Source organism: Sphaerulina musiva (genome assembly GCF_000320565.1).
Source record: "Sphaerulina musiva SO2202 unplaced genomic scaffold SEPMUscaffold_10, whole genome shotgun sequence".
Taxonomy (NCBI): Eukaryota; Fungi; Ascomycota; class Dothideomycetes; order Mycosphaerellales; family Mycosphaerellaceae; genus Sphaerulina; species Sphaerulina musiva.
The window spans coordinates 257,451-275,372 of NW_016017392.1; the positions used below are offsets into that span (position 1 = coordinate 257,451).

Genomic DNA, 17,922 nt, shown 5'->3' on the forward strand with positions numbered 1-17,922 from the left:
GTGGAAGCAGAAGACGGAACGAAAGAGTTGAGATGGGAATCTTTTAGTTGTAGTTGTTGTTGGTGGTGAGAGACGTTTGAGGTGAGGTGAGGTAAGGTAAGGTAAGGTCCTGTTTCAAAGTGCTGTGTGGAAACGTACGTCCAAGCACACTCCCCGCCACGTTTGATCGTTGGTTGTTTACTATGAAGCAAGCAAATTAGTACAAAAGGTAAATTTTTGTTTAGTGCATGAATGTTATTTCTGGATACCTGCACAAGTGTATCTGGGGGATGGGTGGGTATATGAGGGGAAAAAAATACTTACGCAAGAAACATATTCTCCTCCCATACAAATCGCTCCTGTTCCGCAGTAACATACGACTAGAGTCTAAATTGTGGGGTGGTGTGTTAGCACTGTTTCCTTTTTTTTTTTTCACTCTTGAGATTTTTTTTTTGGAGGAAAAAAGGAATTGCTGCTGCTGCTGCTGTTGCTTACTCCATCAGGACATTCGGGCAAGCAACTCTGTCGCTTGTTGAACATCAAATCGGGAGGCCCGCGAGGAGTGAATTGTAAAGGTTGTGGTACGGCTTCGGGAGTGGCTGTGGCGGATACGACGCCGAAGAGGAGGGCGAGGAAGGTGGAGGTGATGGTGACGGATTTCATGGTGAGTGAGTGAGGGTGGGATTGTGAGTTGGTGTTGTTGGCGTGGATATAGTATGGATGGATGGATCAAGTTGGGAGGGGGGATGCGTAGATGGATGCTCTTGAAAGAAATGATAGAACTAAATCTGCACTTATTTTCTCTAATCCTCGAATTTATTATCGCGCGGCAAAGTAACGGCGAGCTGCTGGGTAAACTACTTGGTTTAGGTTGCCAAGATACGAGATGCGAATACGCCGTGAGGGAGGGGCAGTCGTTTTCCAGAAGATCTTTGAGAAGTGCCTCAATGGCGTTGGAACGTTACGAAGCTGAGACTAGGTAGTCCTGGAAGCCGATGAGGGTCGGTTCGGACGAGATGGATCATGGATGCTGCATTGGCGGGCGGCCTTAGGAGGTCTTGCCGAGTCAACATTGCACCACTTTTGAAATGAACAAGTGCTTATACCAAGCACTTTCGTGAGGTGCTTTGGACCTTCTCGCGCACGCCAAGCGGGACGGACTTTATAGTGCTGTATGGCTCTGCGCGGTAGTGTGTCTCAGTCAATGGCCGAGAATGTAGTACATGTATGTATAGTAAGGTAGTATCCGTTCGCTACATGTGTTGTTGTCGTCGCAGTGAGTTGGGAATCCGGGAGGGAAGGCCCGGACGGGAAGGCCCGGAGGCCAAGTGAAGTGTGACAGTGTGAGGTCATCACTTTCCGCGATGCAGCGCGTCGCTTTCGCGTCGAGCATCGAACTAGTTCTGCGCATAAGCCTCAGGTAAGCATCACGCCGCATCCTCGACCATAGCAGCGCATCTTACGCCATGGACGACGCATACAACGTGCCCGACAGTACCGACTGGCTCTCCACGTCGTTGAAAAGTCTTGCGCCGCTGGAGAATGCCCTCCACTGCCAGATATGCAAAGAATTCTACGATACCCCCATGATCACGAGCTGCAACCACACCTTTTGCTCGCGATGCATACGCACGTCTTTGTCCGCAGATGGGAAATGTCCGGCATGTCGCGCTTCCGACCAGGCCAGCAAACTGCGGAACAATTGGGCCATCCAAGAGGTGGTCTCGACCTTCCTGGAAGCAAGACCGACGGTGCTGGAAGTGGCGAGGAAGTCGAACGAGGAAGTGGAGGCAACAATGAAACGCAGGAAGCGCAAACGTGCGGTAGCACTGGGTGACGACGAGGTGGAAGCAGTCGCAGAGAGCGGAGGTCGCACGACGAGGGCAAAGAGCCGGCGCATAGCTGCATCGCAAACCTCGCAGCAGGACCCGGTGGAGATTGAAGATAGCGACGACGAGGGTGCAGAAGAGCTCGGACCGGATTCACCTGCCAAGGACGGGTTGGTAGAATGTCCTTTGGGATGTGGGAAGCGCATGAAGGAAGCCGACGTCTTCAATCACCTGGACAAGTGCGAGGATGAGAAGAAACAGGCCAGTCGAGCCAGCTCAAGGACACCACGCAATGGTCTTGTCTCCTCGAGGCCACCTGCTGATCAAGGCGCGCGTCCGCAGGATCGCATCAACGAGCTCAACTACGGCATGTTGAAAGAAAATGCGCTGTCGAAGAAGCTGAAGGAGCAGGGACTGCTGGGGACTGGCTCAAAACAGCTGATGATCAATCGACATCGGGAATGGGTGAACATTTGGAATGCGAATTGCGATTCCAACAGTCCCAGATCAAGACGAGAGCTGTTACGGGAACTAGACGTATGGGAAAAGACCCAGGGTGGTAAAGCACCACAAGGGAACGGCCTTTCACACGCCGTGATGCGAAAGGACTTTGATGGAAATGCTTATTCAAAACGACATCAGGACGACTTCAGCCGACTGATAGCCGACGCAAAGCGGAAGAAACACAACCCCAACTCTACGTCGCAACATTCTGGAGCTGCCAAAGACGTCGGCGAGAATAGCGCTGAAGTCGAGGCTGCCACGCATGGAGACGGCAAGAGTAGTCCTTTGATCACTCCGGACTCGCTTCCGCTGACAGCAGACGAGCAGGATATGCAGACGTCGCCTACTGATCCGGACAAGGAGAATCTAGTCGACCGCAGGCCATATGAGACCGATCCCACGGCCCTTTCCAATCTTCAGAAGAAAGTGCAAGCCATCAATGACGGGCAGGATCCCACGCCGGTGTTAAACGAAGGCTTCCAGAACCCGGGAACTGGTATTTTCGTTGCGCCGGGACATCCTAAAGAGTCGCTGTCGTGTGGCAACCCGGAAACACCCACCATGTTCAATGACCCAATCGAGCAAGTCTCCGAAGAAACAGATCCTAGTAGGCTTTCACACGTGCCTACAGCCCCTGCGGAGCCTGTCTCCCTGGATACCACTGAACATGCCGTGAGATTTGGCCGTGCAGATAGCAGAGACGAGCATTTGAGTTCACATGTGGGCTCTCCTTGTCAACTCTCGTCGCATGTCCTACTATCAAGCCAGCCGAAGCGAATGCCCATGTTTGCTATGCCGGAGCAGCCGGTGACCGACGTGGACCTCGACGCCAAATAGTGGATGTGTGCAAGATTATTAGTGTATGGGGAACAAACGGAATACAGAACGATGGTACCTAGCTCTTGGCCAGTGGCCAAGCGAGTGGATGAACACGTGCATAACCTCGCCGTCGGGTCTATGCGTTAAGGCATTATCATTATACGACCGACAGTATCCGCCGTGCCTAGCAACCTCAAACCCAATCTCACGCCGTATCTCCACGGAATCATCCCACGAAAGAGTCTGAAGCTTCCCATCAAGCGTGATGATGAAGGTCGACCTCGGGAGTTCTTGCTGCTTTGCCAAGCCGGCAATTGAGATGAACTTTGATGAATGTCTATGCAAATATGTACGTCTAATTACATACGTCGGAACCCCAGGATGCGCCAGATCGTCATTAGACATGCGATCAACAGCCCGACCGTCACGATACGAACAGGACATGGTATTTTGAGCGCACATGCATTCTACCACTTACTACAAATGGTCGTCAATTGGTAGATCGAAAATGCCTCTCTCCATTCACCTTCAGCAAAAGTCGTCCGGATGACCCCCGAGACATCTTCAAACTCTCGTGCCGAGAACTAGTAGGTACTGGTCGACGGCGCCACATCCTAAATGAGACTACATCTCGTAAATCCCACCTATCGTAGTCCCTTTCATCTGGAAATAGATTGCGCATGGCAGGCCTGCACCATCATCAGTTCATCACCTGGTCAGAATGCCATGCCTCACTAGGATCAGGGATCTACACGAACAACAGACCGCCCTTCATCTAGAGCTGCGTGTAATCCTACAAGAGAACTGACCTGCCCTGCTCTCTGCGTGAAATCTCTTCTTCCCACGAACAAGGACATCGATCGAAACATCAATCTCATCAAACATCAAACAACTTTGATCGCTTAAGCTCAACCAACCAAACCAACCAAGCAAACCGACCACTCGGATAAAAGAGAAAAAGAATGCATTCCACCACCACCCTTCTCACCGCAGCCGCCACGCTCCTGGCCTCCACCGCACAAGCCCGCATCGTCGGCTTCTACGCGCCACAAAACGCTGCACCCAACGCAGATGTCAAAATCGAAATTTTCACCGAGGGCTACCCACAAACGATCAACGATGTCGCCATCTCGTTTGGTCTGACACCTCTCGAGTCGTTGTTCATGGGCAGTTTGGGCACATATGTCAGCACCAAGGCATTGGGTCCTGGTAAGAATATCTCCTCTCCTCTTCCCTCTTTCTTTTTCAAAGAAGTATTTATTGGTGACTAATGTTCTTGGTTTCTATTATTACCTCCTCTGGTGTAGACTTCTCCAACGTCGATGGCAACATCACACACATTATTCACATTCCCGCAACTTTTCCCGTCGGTCCCGCGGTATTGCAGGCTTCGCACTTTTCTTTGACGGGAGCGTCTTCGACGCCTGCGACGGAAATTTATTATGCCAATGTGACGATTGGTGCGGGAAATCAGTTTCCTTATACGACGAGTGCGAGGATTCCGAATCCTATGTAAATGATGGTATGGATTGAGTTGTTCAGAAGAAAATAATGTTGGATAGGGATGGATGTAGGTAGGAGGGATAGGGAGAGGGGCAGGGGAGGGAAGAGGTGGAGGAAAGAAGAAACAAAAAGCCGTATCTTGTATATACACAATACCCCTTAATGCAAATGACTATGAGAATCAGGTGTAACAGGACTAGTGCACATCTATCTGTATGATTTTCACATCTCTATTTGATAATTAAGGTATCTCTTATCCTTCCTTACAATCATCAACTTGACTACTGTAGTCAACAGCTCCCCTCCTCTAGCACCTATATCCGCTTCCACTATTTCTTTCAGTAGGTCAGATTCCGAATAACGGCGAAGACTGCCTACCTATAAATACATACTTATATCCAGCCAAAGAACAAAAGACCAAGAAGCCGCAGTCAAAAAGATAAATACCTACCTTACCTTACCTGTTTGTATACACATTTTCTTCTATTCAATCAAGTCTTTCTTCTTCAGAGTCCCTTACCCCGGAACAATCACTTATAGAGATACGACCGTACTGTACTGTACCCTTGATAGAGCGGAGAGGTTTTACACTACTACTACCTTCTCTCTCCCTCTTTCTTTTTCTCCCTCTCTCTCCCTCTCTTCTCCCTCGTCCAATCTAACCAAATTCGATATTCGCCGTAGTCGTACATGTTACATGTTACATGTTACATATACCTAGGTATCTTTAAATAATATCAAAATTATCAATCAACCACCAGAATACGTCCATCCTTTTACTTACCCCCCAGGTCACTTAACTAAACAAAAAGTAATTTCCAAATTAATCTCCAATCTTAGAAAAGTGTGAAAAAAATTCACTGAAATGGTATGGTATGGTGCCCTTGGAGACATGCAGTAGAGGGCATCGTGCGGAAGGTTACTGCAACCATGACTTGTCTTTTGGCAGCTGGGTTCTTCTTCTCTCTCTTTGCTTCTGTGTTATTGAAATCACTGGTCGGCGGGATGGGATGGGATGGGATGGCGAAGGTATAGAAATTTAGGTACCTGAGCGCTGTATGTAGATTACCTAAGGTACGACTTGATCTGTTTGGCGTAGTGTAGCGTAATGGTGCTATTGTTGAGCTACCACCATCACCATCACCACCAATGGCGTCGATTTCCGGACTTTGCAAATGTATGCAGGAGTGTAATGTAAAAGTGCTGAGGCTGATTGAGGTTATACCTACCTAGACCTCATCTATGACTCTTTAGTTTACCTTTCCCTTCAATCCGTCCATCGTCGTCGCACGTGAACTTTTTCTCGACCCGATGCATCTTTTTTCTTCATACAAGTCGTATTCTTCTCTTCTCGCTTTGCATCCCAAGGGAAATGTTTCTTCAAATGTGGACACTGATCAGACTCGACCACACCTCACCTCTCGCCCTTCAACTCATCGGCGACCTGTTGCACCACGATACCTCTGACCTGCTTCCAATCCGCCTTGGACTCGGTAATGCGTCTCTCCAGCTGATCCAACCCGATGAACTGTTCGGGAAGCACCGTCTCGAAAGTGAAGCCCGGAACGTCCTTGAGCGCCAATTCAACAGCATGCGAAAATTTGGCCGGATGCGCCGTAGCCAACGAGACCAGATGCGTCTCTTTGCTGACATTCTGCGCTTGTCGTAGAGAAGCGGCAACACCGATCGCAGAGTGCGGGTCGAGGATATAGTGACCGTTGTGGAGCATGCCTGTTGTTGCTACCACGGGATTCGAGGCTGCAGGGATGGAGGACCAGCCATAGACTTCCTTGATCGTGTCGATGGTGTGTTTGTCGCTTACTCTCTCACTCTCAAAATCTTGCATGGCAGCCTGCAAAATCTCTTTCTCGACACCAAATCCTCCATCCTTTTTCAGCGCTTCTAGCCAATCCTTGACTTTGGCTCCTGCTTCCATCCTCCGTCTATTCGTCTCTTCTGTCTTGCTCGTCTGGAAGGCGAGATACCACAACAACCGTTCGAAATTGGACGAGACGAGAATATCCATGGCCGGCGCAAAAGTCATCTTCACTCCACTAGGGTCTGCTTTGGCTCCATCTTCCACTTCTGCGCCTCCACCCTCTGCTTCTCTGCCATGCTTGGCTTGCTTCTCATAGTATCCTGTCTTCCAGAAGCGGTGTAGGATGTCATTTTCGTTCGTGGCAATGACCAGCTTGTCTGTAGGTAGGCCCATTCGAGTGGCAAAGTAGCCTGCGAGGATGTCGCCGAAGTTGCCAGTGGGGACAACGAAGCGGGCGGTCGGATCGGTAGAGCCAGTCTGTTTGGCGAGGCTGAAGTAGGCGTGAACGTAGTAGGTGATTTGAGCGAGGATGCGTGCCCAGTTGATGCTGTTGACGGCGCCCAGACGGTGGGTCGCGTTCAGCTCCGAGTCAGCAAAGAGCGTTTTGACAATGTCCTAAATGCAATAGTGTCAGCAGCCATCCTGGCAGAGGAGCAAGGCAACGTCCTCATGAGGGAGAGAGATGGAAGTCGCACCTGGCAATCATCGAAAGTGCCCTCGACTCTCAAATTGTGCACATTCGCGTCCGTCACTGTCGTCATCTGGGCCTCTTGAATGGGGCTGACCTTGCCCTTGGGGTACATGATGAAGACGGAGACATCCTTCTTGCCTCGCAGTCCGTAGATGGCCGCTGATCCAGTATCTCCACTGGTGGCGCCAATGACAGTCAGATGTTCTCTGGCATCCCCCTCTTTACCCTTGTTGCGCCGGACGAGGAAGTACTCAAACAGGTTGCCCACAAACTGCAGCGCAACGTCTTTGAAAGCAAACGTCGGCCCGTGGAACAGCTCCAGCAGATGCAGCTTCTTCTGCGCGTCGAGTGTCTGCAGCGGCGTGATATCGGGGGCGCGGAAGGTGGCATAACTCCTCTGGATGATGTTCTTCAGGTCTGCCGAGGGAATCTCTCCGGGCGATATGTAGAGAGAGAAGATCTCGAAGGCCAGCTCCTGGAACGACTTGTCCTTCCATTGGGCCAGGAAGTCGGATGGCAGCTGGGGGATCTCCTCGGGAATGAAGAGGCCGCCGTCGCTGGCGAGTCCTTTGAGCACCACTTCCTCAAACGAGAGCTGCACCACTTCTCAGCGTAAGCCCCAATGCTACTGCGCTTCCGTCTCCAATGGGAAGGGGAAAGCCACACTGCCGTGACGGGGTATTGTTCGAGGAGCACATACGTCGTAGGAACCACCTCTCGTGCTGAGATAGCGCTGCGAAGGACTGTGAGCCACCATTGTGTTGGTCTGCAGCCTCGCTTGTAGAGGAAGAAGAAGAAGTGATATTCGAGTCGGAGAGAAGTTGATCAAATTCGCACAAGAACCACAGAACTTACTGTTTTCTACATGACTCGCCATGGCTGGACTGGACCCCTCCAATCGCGGCAAGCGGCCTCCGAGAGCGGAACAGGCAGTTTTGGTATTTTTATCTCTAGAGTCTGGACTCCGCCAAAGATCTACAGAAACCAGAACCCCGACCTCACCTCGCCCTCTACAAGTCCTGATCGCCGCAACATTGTCTGGCCCAAGAGGAGGATGTATTGCTAACTTCTCAAACATCCTCCTCGGACAGAACCTAGACCTTCCAGACCAACTTCGAGTCCAAGATCTCAACTGTCATGAAGTCAAAAATGCAAAATGACAGGGTTCCCATTGATACATCTCCAGGGAAAGTGGGAAACCATCCTTCTCCTCACCACAATAACCTCCTTTGCGCAAGAGAAGCACCCTGCTGGTCGTCTGACTCGCACCATCAGAACAGGGATGGTTGTCAGTTGGAAAGCTCCTCGTATGCGGTTGCTGCAGGGCAAAAACCTGGACAAACATAGGTGCCTGTAGTCTAGGCCATGGAAGAAGCAAAGTACAGCTGATCAGTACACTATCTGAATGAACCATTGCCAATGTACTACAAATGAAGGGTTACTTATCACTATAAGTGCTCTACTATGGAGAGTCTTAGGAGAAACTACTACTATTACTACTACTACCTATGACTTCGTACAGGAAAGTCGGGAGTCTGGAGAAAATCTGATCATGCATAGGTAGCCTGGTATACCTTGCTAACTATGTGTGTTCGACGTGGGTATGTGAACCCAGCCTCCGAGTATTCCGTATTCGTTGATTGTTTGGTGTTGGCTACAAGGGGCATTTGCGTGTCCTCGGTACCTGTAATTCCAGTAACGAGCTTCATAAAACCTCCCCTCACAACCTCACCCACCTTCAGCCCTTACTTTTGCTCTTCCCATCGAACATCTTGCTCTTGCCAATCAAAGGGATCATTACATCTACGACAAGCAGAACCGAAGACCGAAACTGTTGTTGAGCCAACCCGACAGACTCTCCCGGATTCGATCAAACGACGCATACAGGAGCCGAACTACGAACTGCAAAGACACCTTGCAAGTAATCGTCAACAATGTTTCGATCGACATTTCTCTTCATCGGAATCAGTCTCCTTGCCATGATCACCTTGGCTTCTGCAGATGGTCCTTCATTGGAACCTGTCTCTGGGCGTGTCAACACATGTGCAAATCGCCATGTATGCAGCTGCTGCAAAGTAAGCGCCCTTTCAATTTGTGCAGAACCAGGGAGCCACATATAGCTAATGGAAACCAGATTGTTACAAAGTTTACAACACCTGGTGGAAAGGAAGTCGTACAAGAACACCAAGGCTGGTGCCACACTGTCAGCGGCACTCTCCAATGTGTAAGGAACCCTAACACGTGTGGTGTCTGTAGCTAAAGGCAGAGGGTGTGTCTACCTTACTTATGCGGGCTTGAAATTTGAGACGTGGTTATAGCATCCCGGGGATGTGTTGGGTTTGGTTTTGGATATAACAGCCTAGGATGCACAGGAGATGGAAGGTGAAGATGGAAGATGGAAGATGGAAGATGGAAGATGGAAGATGGAAGATGGAAGAGGAAGTGGAAGATGAAGTGGAAGATGAAATGGAAGATGAAATGGAAAATCAAGCTGGAGCTGAAAGATAACAACGAAGGAAGAAAAAGCTAAGAAATAAAGAAAACCGAAATAAAACAACATTTCCTTAGGTACTTACAGTGCATCCGCAAATCATCTATCCTCTTCTCTATCTTTCTTCTCCTCCCTATAAGAATTTCGCCCTACAAAAAAATCGAACCGAATCGCACCTACTTCCTAAGAACATCTACTATACCAGGTAGACTTATGTAGGTAGGTAGCTCTTAGTACCTGGTAGGTAGGCACTACGACGACGACGATAACGACGAACTTTGGGGAAAAGAACTCCAACTCCAACTCTACAAGACGATACCTAGAGGGAGAATTGTAGGGAAAAGAGAAAGAAAAAAAGGAAAAAAGAAGGAGAGGTTGATACCTACCTGTACCTAGTACTCGTGCTAAATTGGTAGGCCGCTGGCGAGGGAGGAGGATTGTATGCCGACTACATGTATAATATATAATGCAGGAAGTCATCGAGGTGTCGAGATGAGAGAATTGCTTTTCTGTTGCATACAGCATGTATCTTCCATGTCAGCGCCTACTGTATAGTACTAGTTATAGCCAAAAGAAAAAAAAAGCTAGATAGAGGTGAAGAGGTGACTTCTCCGATTCCCCGGCACGATTTCAATGGGCGCATGGCACCGGGCCCACGTATATGCATGAAATGTTCTACCACCAGCTCCACCACCACCACCCACGTTCTCCATTGATTGGCATTAGTGATGCTTCTTGGTAGTGGAGAGCAGCGTAGTCATCCAGCACGGACGTGGCACGTCTGTCGCTTGTTCCCGTCCAATGTCCCACTTGGGATGTATGACTAAGATACTGTATTTCGCAGACAAAAGGAGCATGAAGCCACTTGTTACCCTGATTGGTAAATCTTCGCTTGTACTGACTGTATACAGTACCTACCTTACCTAGGTAGTACCTACAGATCGCTGCCAGACCAAGCAAGGAAGGAGCTGCAAGCAGGCAGATAAGACAACTCCTATCTGATCTGATTTGATCTGATTTGATCTGATCGGGGCGTCGTGTATATATGTATCCTATATTGGAGGCGTGGGGGGCGCGACAGGAGAAGATGCCCTCACTCTGCAGGCTGTGATCCGTGGAGATGCAGGCAAGCAGGCTGTATGTAGGATTGTAGGAGGTATGTGGATGCGAAGGGCGGTGGTGGTTCTTGGCAGGCAGGCAGGCAGGGTGGGCTTGAACTGCCGGGACAGAAGTGGCAGATCTGCCCAGGGGCAGCCATCGTGATGCCTGTGGCGGGAGGGCAGAGGGGAGGTGTATTGGGCCCTTTGGGGCGGTCATGGACTCATGGAACGCATGTGGGCCAATAGAAGTCATGATGCAGCACTCGGTGCCTGGAGGCTGGGAGAAATTAGAATGTCCCGATGATCACACTACGACTAGGAGGTATGTAGATGGTACCTCCAACTGTCCGTGCAACATGTCATGGAGCGCCGGCAGTGTCATCCGAACAGCCTGAGACGACTAGAATCGTCCTAGTCCTGCACTTCTACTTTGCACCTAGCGTCAAGCGTCCAATGCCTTCGAAACAGCACACAACGTGCTCCAATTCGACACGCCCGTCCGACTGTCCTCCCCTCCCCCCCCCCAACAACAACAACACTACCACCACCATACCCTCCCGCCTCTCGAGCGATACGAACCTCTCCGACACGACAGGCTCTGCAGCTGCTTCCGTGCCGCCCGCGGCGACAGACCACCAAGGCCCGGCCCACGTGAAGAGAGAGCTCTGCGCATCCCAGTTCCTACTTAGCTCCGTCATATCCAGCCCAGTCCAGAACAAGGCCAAGACAGGACAGGAGGATTCCGCTGCGCTGGCTCAATGGTCAGCCTTAGATGGCACCCACGAATGGCACGAGGGAGAGATCCAAGCGCCTACAGGACCGATATGAGTCTGCGCGGCACCACATAGGAGGACATGACGCCGCCACTACTGCCCAATATCCTTGCTCCCCGAGTCCGACTACCGCTCTCACTTCCACTCCCACTCCCACTCCATCTCTCTCCGCCGCAGCCTCCTCGACTACCAACCGTCCAGGCAAGTCGCCATCGCGCCAGCGACGTCGTCGGTCGGGCCCCTCAGCGCTGCACGATGTTGTGCGACCCCAGATTAGCGAACGGGACAGCATCTTTGCGACCTCCTACGCCGGCTCTTCCGTAGCAGGCAAGTCCTCGCCGTCGCCGGACTACCACACTGCGCCTGTACCGGAAGGCGCCATCTATTACAACGAGGGCGGCAGAAGCAGCAGGCGTGACATGGCCACCGCGACTGCCACCGTGCCCGCTTCATCTGCCAGAAGCAGTGACTCGATCGACTTTACGAGTGCTCGCCCGAATGACCTTCACGTCTATCATCACCACCACCATTCACCACCGCCAGTAGGTTCAATACGTGGCCGAACAAGCAATAATGCTCGTCCGCCGCCACCACAACACCACCGCCGATCTTTATTCGATATGCATGACTTGAACACCCTATCAGTCTCACACCATACCCCAGGCATTGTACAATCAGACTCGCGCCAGGACTCTCCATTCCGACCAGAAGACAACCTCCCGGCGACGCCAGACTCACTACCGAATAGCCCCAAAGCCGAGGAACTGCAAAGTGCTGAGCGCCAGCAGTACCGCTCGTGGAGACTGGGCAAGGCGAAGATGTACGGTATGACCATTGCGCAGTCGCAGCGTCAGGCCAGCGGTACCTCCCAGCAGGATGTGGAGAAGGTCATTGACGCTCATTTGCCACAGCCTGAGCCCGTTGCAAACCCTCGATCTCGCAAGGCCAGTCATTATCTGGGACTATTTCGAGAGAATGAGCAGGAGGAGAAGCGAGAGATTGAGCGGAAGAAGTCGGGTGGTAAGGGTAAAGATACTGGCATATCGCAGATCTCGCGCCACCGCGAAGAGCAAGCAGATGACTCCAGCCGAGAACAAACAATAGTGGAGGATATTGAAGAGGAAGATGGCAACCATGTTAGTGTGTCGGGAAAAGAAATGGCACAGCAGCTACCCACGGGGTTGCTGGAGGACATACGTAATCACCACCATCTGGCACCGCGCCAGTCGAAGAAGATCCCACTGGCAAAAGACTCTCAATCGCATGACCACGACTGGCGCATGCACGAGCAGCTGAAGAAGGCTGTGGGAAAGACGGACGAAGAGGACGAGTCAGATCGAGAGCACATATCTTCTGCCACATACTTTCCACACCAAGGCGTTCAACTTGGTGATTCTCCCGCCGACGAGCAGCTTGCAGAACGAGCGTCCAAGATCAGAGCAGCAGACGTAGAGGGTGTGCACGCGCAACCAACAACGAATGATGTACAGGTGTCCCTGCAGGGTGAAGGTGCGCCAGAGTTCCTGCAAGGTATGTCCAAGGCCACCTCTGCCGCCAGCCTCAAGACTTTGTCGAAGCCTGTACCTTCGCCAGAAGACTCCGTGTCTGATGTGGAGTACGAGTCGGAGTCTGGATATTCGGCCGTCTCTGAAGAAGACCAGGACCAGATTGAGACCACGCCAACGAACACGCCTCATATCAAGCCTCGATCGGAACGTCGAGCTTCACATGGACGAGATATCGACGAGCCAGTGGCGCCTGTAGGCGCTGTAGAGCTGACACCATACACGCACCAAGTCGGAGGGCATACATCTATTTACAGATTTTCGCGCAGGGCTGTCTGTAAGCAGCTGAACAGCAAAGAAAACATGTTTTACGAGACGGTCGAGAAGCATCATCCGGGCTTGCTGAGTTTCATGCCTCGGTACATTGGAGTGCTCAATGTGACGTATCGAAAGGATCAAAAGAAGCGCAAGCAGACCGTCTCAGAGGGAAGCAGGCTGGATAGTGACGGCAAAGCGCATGATGGCAAGTCAGAACATCACACTCGCATGATCAGTCATTCCATGCAGAACAAGTCTTCTGCCGGCATCCCGCAGGTGGAGATTGCCAACAATAGACATCTGATTCCTGAAAACTTCTTTGGGTCGTCCGGAAACTTGTCAACTTCTGAGCTGCAAAGGACGTTGTCGTCGCCACCGAGAGCTTCAGAATCCGAAGAAACTAAAGCTGCTGGTCGTCCTGCGCTGCAGTCGTCCCAGAGCTGGGGCTTCACATCTGTCAATAATCCTCTTCGTGACAAAGTCTTTAATGAGGTTTTCAAGGCTCCTGTCATACACAAGACTCATCGCCGCGATCGCGCACATGGTCGTTCGGTGAGGCAAATACCAACATATATTCAAAAGGAGTCGTCTTCAGATTGCCACAAGTCGCTCGACGGATCATTGCTACACGGCGATGACAAGAAAGATCTCTGCAATGGATGCTTGCAGGTCCCATCGCTGAAGCACAGACTACTCAACACGGAGAACAGATCCACTTCTGACCTACAGCATGCTGTCAGAAGCAGCAATGACGCTCTCAGTAAGAGTGCCGAGACTTCTGAGATGGATGCTGCAGCGGAAGGTTCTGCTGATCGGAAGTTACGTCGGCGTCCGCGTCGCCACTCCGGAGGAGGTCTCATGAGGAAACCCGCTGATATCGATGGGAGTCGAGGCGATCTGGAGTTTCATGAGGAGGACACCGGGGAGGACAGTGTCTTTGCCATGGATGATCTCAGGAAAGAAATGCCCACCGACGATGGAGCTGCTGCTGCGACTGCTCCCAGGCACGATGCTAATGGTGCCGCTACCAAACATGGTCAACCTTTGCCTCGCTTAGGACCGGCCATCGATCTTGCGCCAGGGCCGCGCAATCCGGAGACGTCACTGGTGCAGCAGGACGAGCGTGTCGAGCACTTCCTCTTGCTTGAGGATCTTACAGCGGGCATGCAGAAACCCTGCGTCCTCGACCTCAAAATGGGCACACGTCAGTATGGAGTTGAGGCTAATGACAAGAAGCAGCGATCCCAGCGCGCAAAGTGCAAGTCGACGACCTCGCGCGAGCTTGGCGTACGCGTGTGTGGCATGCAGGTGTACAACGTCAAGACGCAATCCTACGACTTTGAGGACAAATACTTTGGGCGCGATTTGAAGGCTGGCGAGGAGTTTCGTGAAGCGCTCAAGCGCTTCTTCTTTGACGGCATCGGCCACGCACAGGCTCTCAAACACATTCCGACGGTGCTGGACAAGATCAATGCACTGGAACAGATGGTGAGCGATCTGCCTGGATATCGCCTCTACGCTAGCAGTCTCCTCATGATCTACGATCGCGGGAACGCGGATACGACGGGCAAGATCCGTGCCCCAACGCCGAGTCGACATGCACCCAGCAGTCCTGTCGCGGGGGTCAAGCTCAAGATTGTCGATTTTGCCAACTGCGTGACGGCGGAGAGCTTGCCGCACATACAGCATAAGCCGTGTCCGCCCCGGCATCAGGACGAGGTCGATCGCGGGTATCTGCGCGGCTTGCGCTCGCTAAGGTTGTACTTTCAACGAATCTACGCGGACTTGCATAACTTGAAGTTTGTGGAAAGAGGTGAAGGTGAGGGAATGGCGAATGATCAGAGAGGCATCGCGCACGGTGCAGTTACATCGAAAGGCTGGAGTGAGAGGGTCATGGAGGACGATCCGGGAGAAGTCAGCGTGTGAGCGATCGATCGAGCGAGCGCGTGAGCACACAGAGAGGGTAAAAAATGTCGCATTGTGGGTGCACGTGGAGCACCTGGAACAACACATGGATGGGACGGACGGTGTCATGGATTTTTTTCGAAAAAGAAGAGGGCACCCATGGTCTGCTCGTCAGGTGACGTGCATGGTTACGATTCTTTGGCTGGTTTGGTTTGTTCCTTTATGGGAATGCTCTTCTCTTAGCATGGCGCTGGTGGTGTTCTGTTCTGTTCATTCACTCTGCTGTCGAGACTGTTACCACTACACTGTAGGATGGAAGGATGGAAGGATGGATGGATGGGATGGGCTTGGCATCATTTTTATGTGGTGGGATTCGTTCACCATTAGCGCATATACCACTTTTGCTTAGTAGCTTGCGAAGATATGGGCATGTATGAATGCAATGGAAATGCTGCTGCTGCTGCTGTGGCAGTAGTAGTAGTAGTTATTGTTTCTTAGTCCCCCTTCACTATATCGTGATGGTGTGAGGATGACATTTTTTTCTCTTCTTTCCGTGATTGGGAAAGTACCTCCTAGGTGGGTGACTGGAGTGCTTTTTTTTTCGGCCAAGGAAAGAAATGAAGATTACCTTATCTACCTATTGATCCATCCGATCGATCGAGGAAAAAATCGAGCAAGCAAGCAACCAAACAGACCTGGTCACCTACCACGGGCCTCCCGGATTAACGCAGGACTTTTCGCTTGGATAACATTCTAGCAACAGGCAACTCCTGTCGCGGAACACACCCTTTTTGTCTATCAGGCAAGGCAGATTTGACGATTGTGGGAAGTTGGAGGATGCGCGCAATACGATGCGATGCGATGTGGAAGCTTTGCTGGTGTCGCTGCTGCTGCTGCTGCTGTGGCTGTGGCTGTGGCTCTAAGTTATTAGACGAGAACACGGGTGCTGGATTGTGGGGATTCGGATTTCTATGGTATCGCCTTCTTGACGTTAGGCGAGGCGTGGCGAGGCACGTTTTGGACTTTGGTAGGTTTGAGGGATGAGACGATGAATTAGTGTTCGTTCGTTTGATGGATGCGGACGAGGGAGGGAGGGAGGGAGGGTTACGAGGTGGCTGGGGGCGGCTTGACGAGCCCAAAAGAGTTTGGAAAAGATTAAATTGTGAGGACATGTCGAATTTTTCTGTGGTCTGCTTACTTCTCGAGGTGGTAAGCTGTCTGTTTTTTCCTTTTCTGGGTTGTGGTCGAAGTAAAGTTTGGGGGATTTAGTGGTAGATTTTGAAGTTTATGGGATGTAAGCAAATATTTGGGTATGATCCAAAGTTTTGCGGGTGGATAGGATATGACTGTTAGGTAGGTAGGTATATGTATATGCTGTGGTAATGGGACTGGAGAGGATTTTGCATCCACACAGTTACCTTACGCAGTTACACGGTTACACAGCTTCGACGAACGTACTCGGATATTGCATCACACTTGTTGAATACTGCTCTCTGGTATAGTACGATTATATCGACATCGGACTAACACGATACGACTTCGTACTTATCGACTACCGCTCTCTGGCACAGCACGATTATATCGACGTCACAGCAGAACGATACAAGTTCGACCTTATCGACTACCGCTCTCTGGCACAGCACGATTATATCGCCATCACAGCAAAACGATACGACTTCGAACTCATCGACTACCGCTCTCTGATACAGCACGACTATATCGACGTTACAGACAGCAAAACGATACGACTTTGAACCCATCAACTACCGCAACAACAATGTCCACACCAACTCCCACCAACGGGCAACTCAGCATCACCCGCACCAACATATCCTCACCACACCTCCCCTCCCCTCCCAGCACCCACGAAAGCAAATCCCTCGCCTTCCTCATCCAAACCTCCATCCCCCAAGAAATCTACGATCAAATCTACGACCTCACCATCCTCAACCTCGACGCCATCGACACCGACACGGCAAACAAAACCAAAATCGTCCACATCACCAAAACTTACACTCCACCCTGGCAACTGACTTCCCTCTCCACGCGTCGCACCCGCCACGAATTCGCCCAACTTTTCTACACGGAAGCGAATTTCTTGCTTCCGAATATCCATTATCAATCTCCTGCTATTACTAGCCCCATCAACTCCCGCAACTCCCGCGCCCGCAACAACCCCCGCGAATCCCGCAACAAAAACCAAATCAAACCTCTCGCGCACAAATGGCTCCAAAGTCTCCCACCCAGCCATCGCGCAATGTACTGTTCGCGACCACAAGGTTTCATTTTTCAAGCTTTGCCGCATGCGTATTTGAGTGTGATTCCGAGAGCGCGGTTGTGGATTCAAGGGCTTGAGAGGGAGGAGGTTGAATTGGTGAAGAAGGTGTTTTTGATGAGGTGTATGGGCAAGAATGTGGAGATTGAGAGGGAGAGGGCCAGAGGGGTTTGGAGGGCTGCGAAGAAGAAGGTTGTTGTTGTTGGTGGCGGGGGGAGAGAGGGGGAGGGGAAGATGGGTTTTAAGAGGGGGGTTTTGAAGGTGGCGATTTTGAGTAGGAAGGGGGTGGAGAATGGGGGCGTGGTGAGGAGGTGGATGTGGGAGAGGGAGAGGGTTGTGGAGGGAGTGAGTGAGTGAGTGAGTGAGTGAGTGAGGGAGTGAGTGAGTGGGAGGGGAGGATGGAGGATGGGG

The 17,922-nt window shown here is 51.3% G+C and overlaps 6 protein-coding genes across 6 annotated transcripts; 5 read left to right on the forward strand and 1 right to left on the reverse strand.

The window, feature by feature from the left end:
- Nucleotides 1-1,445: 1,445 nt before the first annotated feature.
- Nucleotides 1,446-4,793, forward strand: SEPMUDRAFT_135709 (DNA repair protein rad18; the record flags this gene model as incomplete). The annotated part of the gene is made up of 2 exons (XM_016902727.1): nt 1,446-4,340; nt 4,439-4,793. One exon carries the CDS (start codon nt 1,446-1,448, stop codon nt 3,147-3,149), a length of 1,704 nt encoding a protein of 567 aa, XP_016757386.1. The 3' UTR covers nt 3,150-4,340; nt 4,439-4,793.
- SEPMUDRAFT_120132 (uncharacterized protein) lies at nt 4,094-4,647 on the forward strand (the record flags this gene model as incomplete). The annotated part of the gene is made up of 2 exons (XM_016901574.1): nt 4,094-4,340; nt 4,439-4,647. The coding sequence occupies 2 exons, from the start codon at nt 4,094-4,096 to the stop codon at nt 4,645-4,647; spliced, it is 456 nt and encodes a 151-aa protein (XP_016757387.1).
- A 921-nt stretch (nt 4,794-5,714) lies between the features above and the next one.
- Nucleotides 5,715-7,952, reverse strand: SEPMUDRAFT_151358 (threonine synthase). Its single transcript, XM_016906761.1, has 3 exons — nt 7,845-7,952; nt 7,149-7,739; nt 5,715-7,068 (listed from the first exon to the last, which is right to left on the reverse strand). Exons 1-3 carry the CDS (start codon nt 7,899-7,901, stop codon nt 6,049-6,051), a joined length of 1,668 nt encoding a protein of 555 aa, XP_016757388.1. The 5' UTR covers nt 7,902-7,952; the 3' UTR covers nt 5,715-6,048.
- A 208-nt stretch (nt 7,953-8,160) lies between these two features.
- SEPMUDRAFT_151359 (uncharacterized protein) lies at nt 8,161-8,743 on the forward strand. Its single transcript, XM_016906762.1, has one exon. It carries the CDS (start codon nt 8,282-8,284, stop codon nt 8,489-8,491), a length of 210 nt encoding a protein of 69 aa, XP_016757389.1. The 5' UTR covers nt 8,161-8,281; the 3' UTR covers nt 8,492-8,743.
- A 2,519-nt stretch (nt 8,744-11,262) lies between these two features.
- On the forward strand, nt 11,263-15,723 carry SEPMUDRAFT_151360 (SAICAR synthase-like protein). The gene has a single exon (XM_016906763.1). It carries the CDS (start codon nt 11,508-11,510, stop codon nt 15,255-15,257), a length of 3,750 nt encoding a protein of 1,249 aa, XP_016757390.1. The 5' UTR covers nt 11,263-11,507; the 3' UTR covers nt 15,258-15,723.
- A 1,290-nt stretch (nt 15,724-17,013) lies between these two features.
- On the forward strand, nt 17,014-17,868 carry SEPMUDRAFT_120135 (uncharacterized protein; the record flags this gene model as incomplete). The annotated part of the gene is made up of 1 exon (XM_016901575.1): nt 17,014-17,868. The coding sequence occupies one exon, from the start codon at nt 17,014-17,016 to the stop codon at nt 17,866-17,868; it is 855 nt and encodes a 284-aa protein (XP_016757391.1).
- Between the last annotated feature and the right edge of the window lie 54 nt (nt 17,869-17,922).

What these genes read in the sequence shown, in the direction of transcription:
- SEPMUDRAFT_151358 (XM_016906761.1), bottom strand. Translation starts at nt 7,901, where the DNA reads ATGGTGGCTCACAGTCCTTCGCAGCGCTATCTCAGCACGAGAGGTGGT. An exon ending in CGAGAGGTGGTTCCTACGAC is followed by an intron (nt 7,740 to 7,844) that starts GTATGTGCTCCT and finishes GAAGTGGTGCAG; the next exon opens with CTCTCGTTTGAGGAAGTGGT. An exon ending in GCACTTTCGATGATTGCCAG is followed by an intron (nt 7,069 to 7,148) that starts GTGCGACTTCCA and finishes TATTGCATTTAG; the next exon opens with GACATTGTCAAAACGCTCTT.
- SEPMUDRAFT_151359 (XM_016906762.1), top strand. Translation starts at nt 8,282, where the DNA reads ATGAAGTCAAAAATGCAAAATGACAGGGTTCCCATTGATACATCTCCA.
- SEPMUDRAFT_151360 (XM_016906763.1), top strand. Translation starts at nt 11,508, where the DNA reads ATGGCACCCACGAATGGCACGAGGGAGAGATCCAAGCGCCTACAGGAC.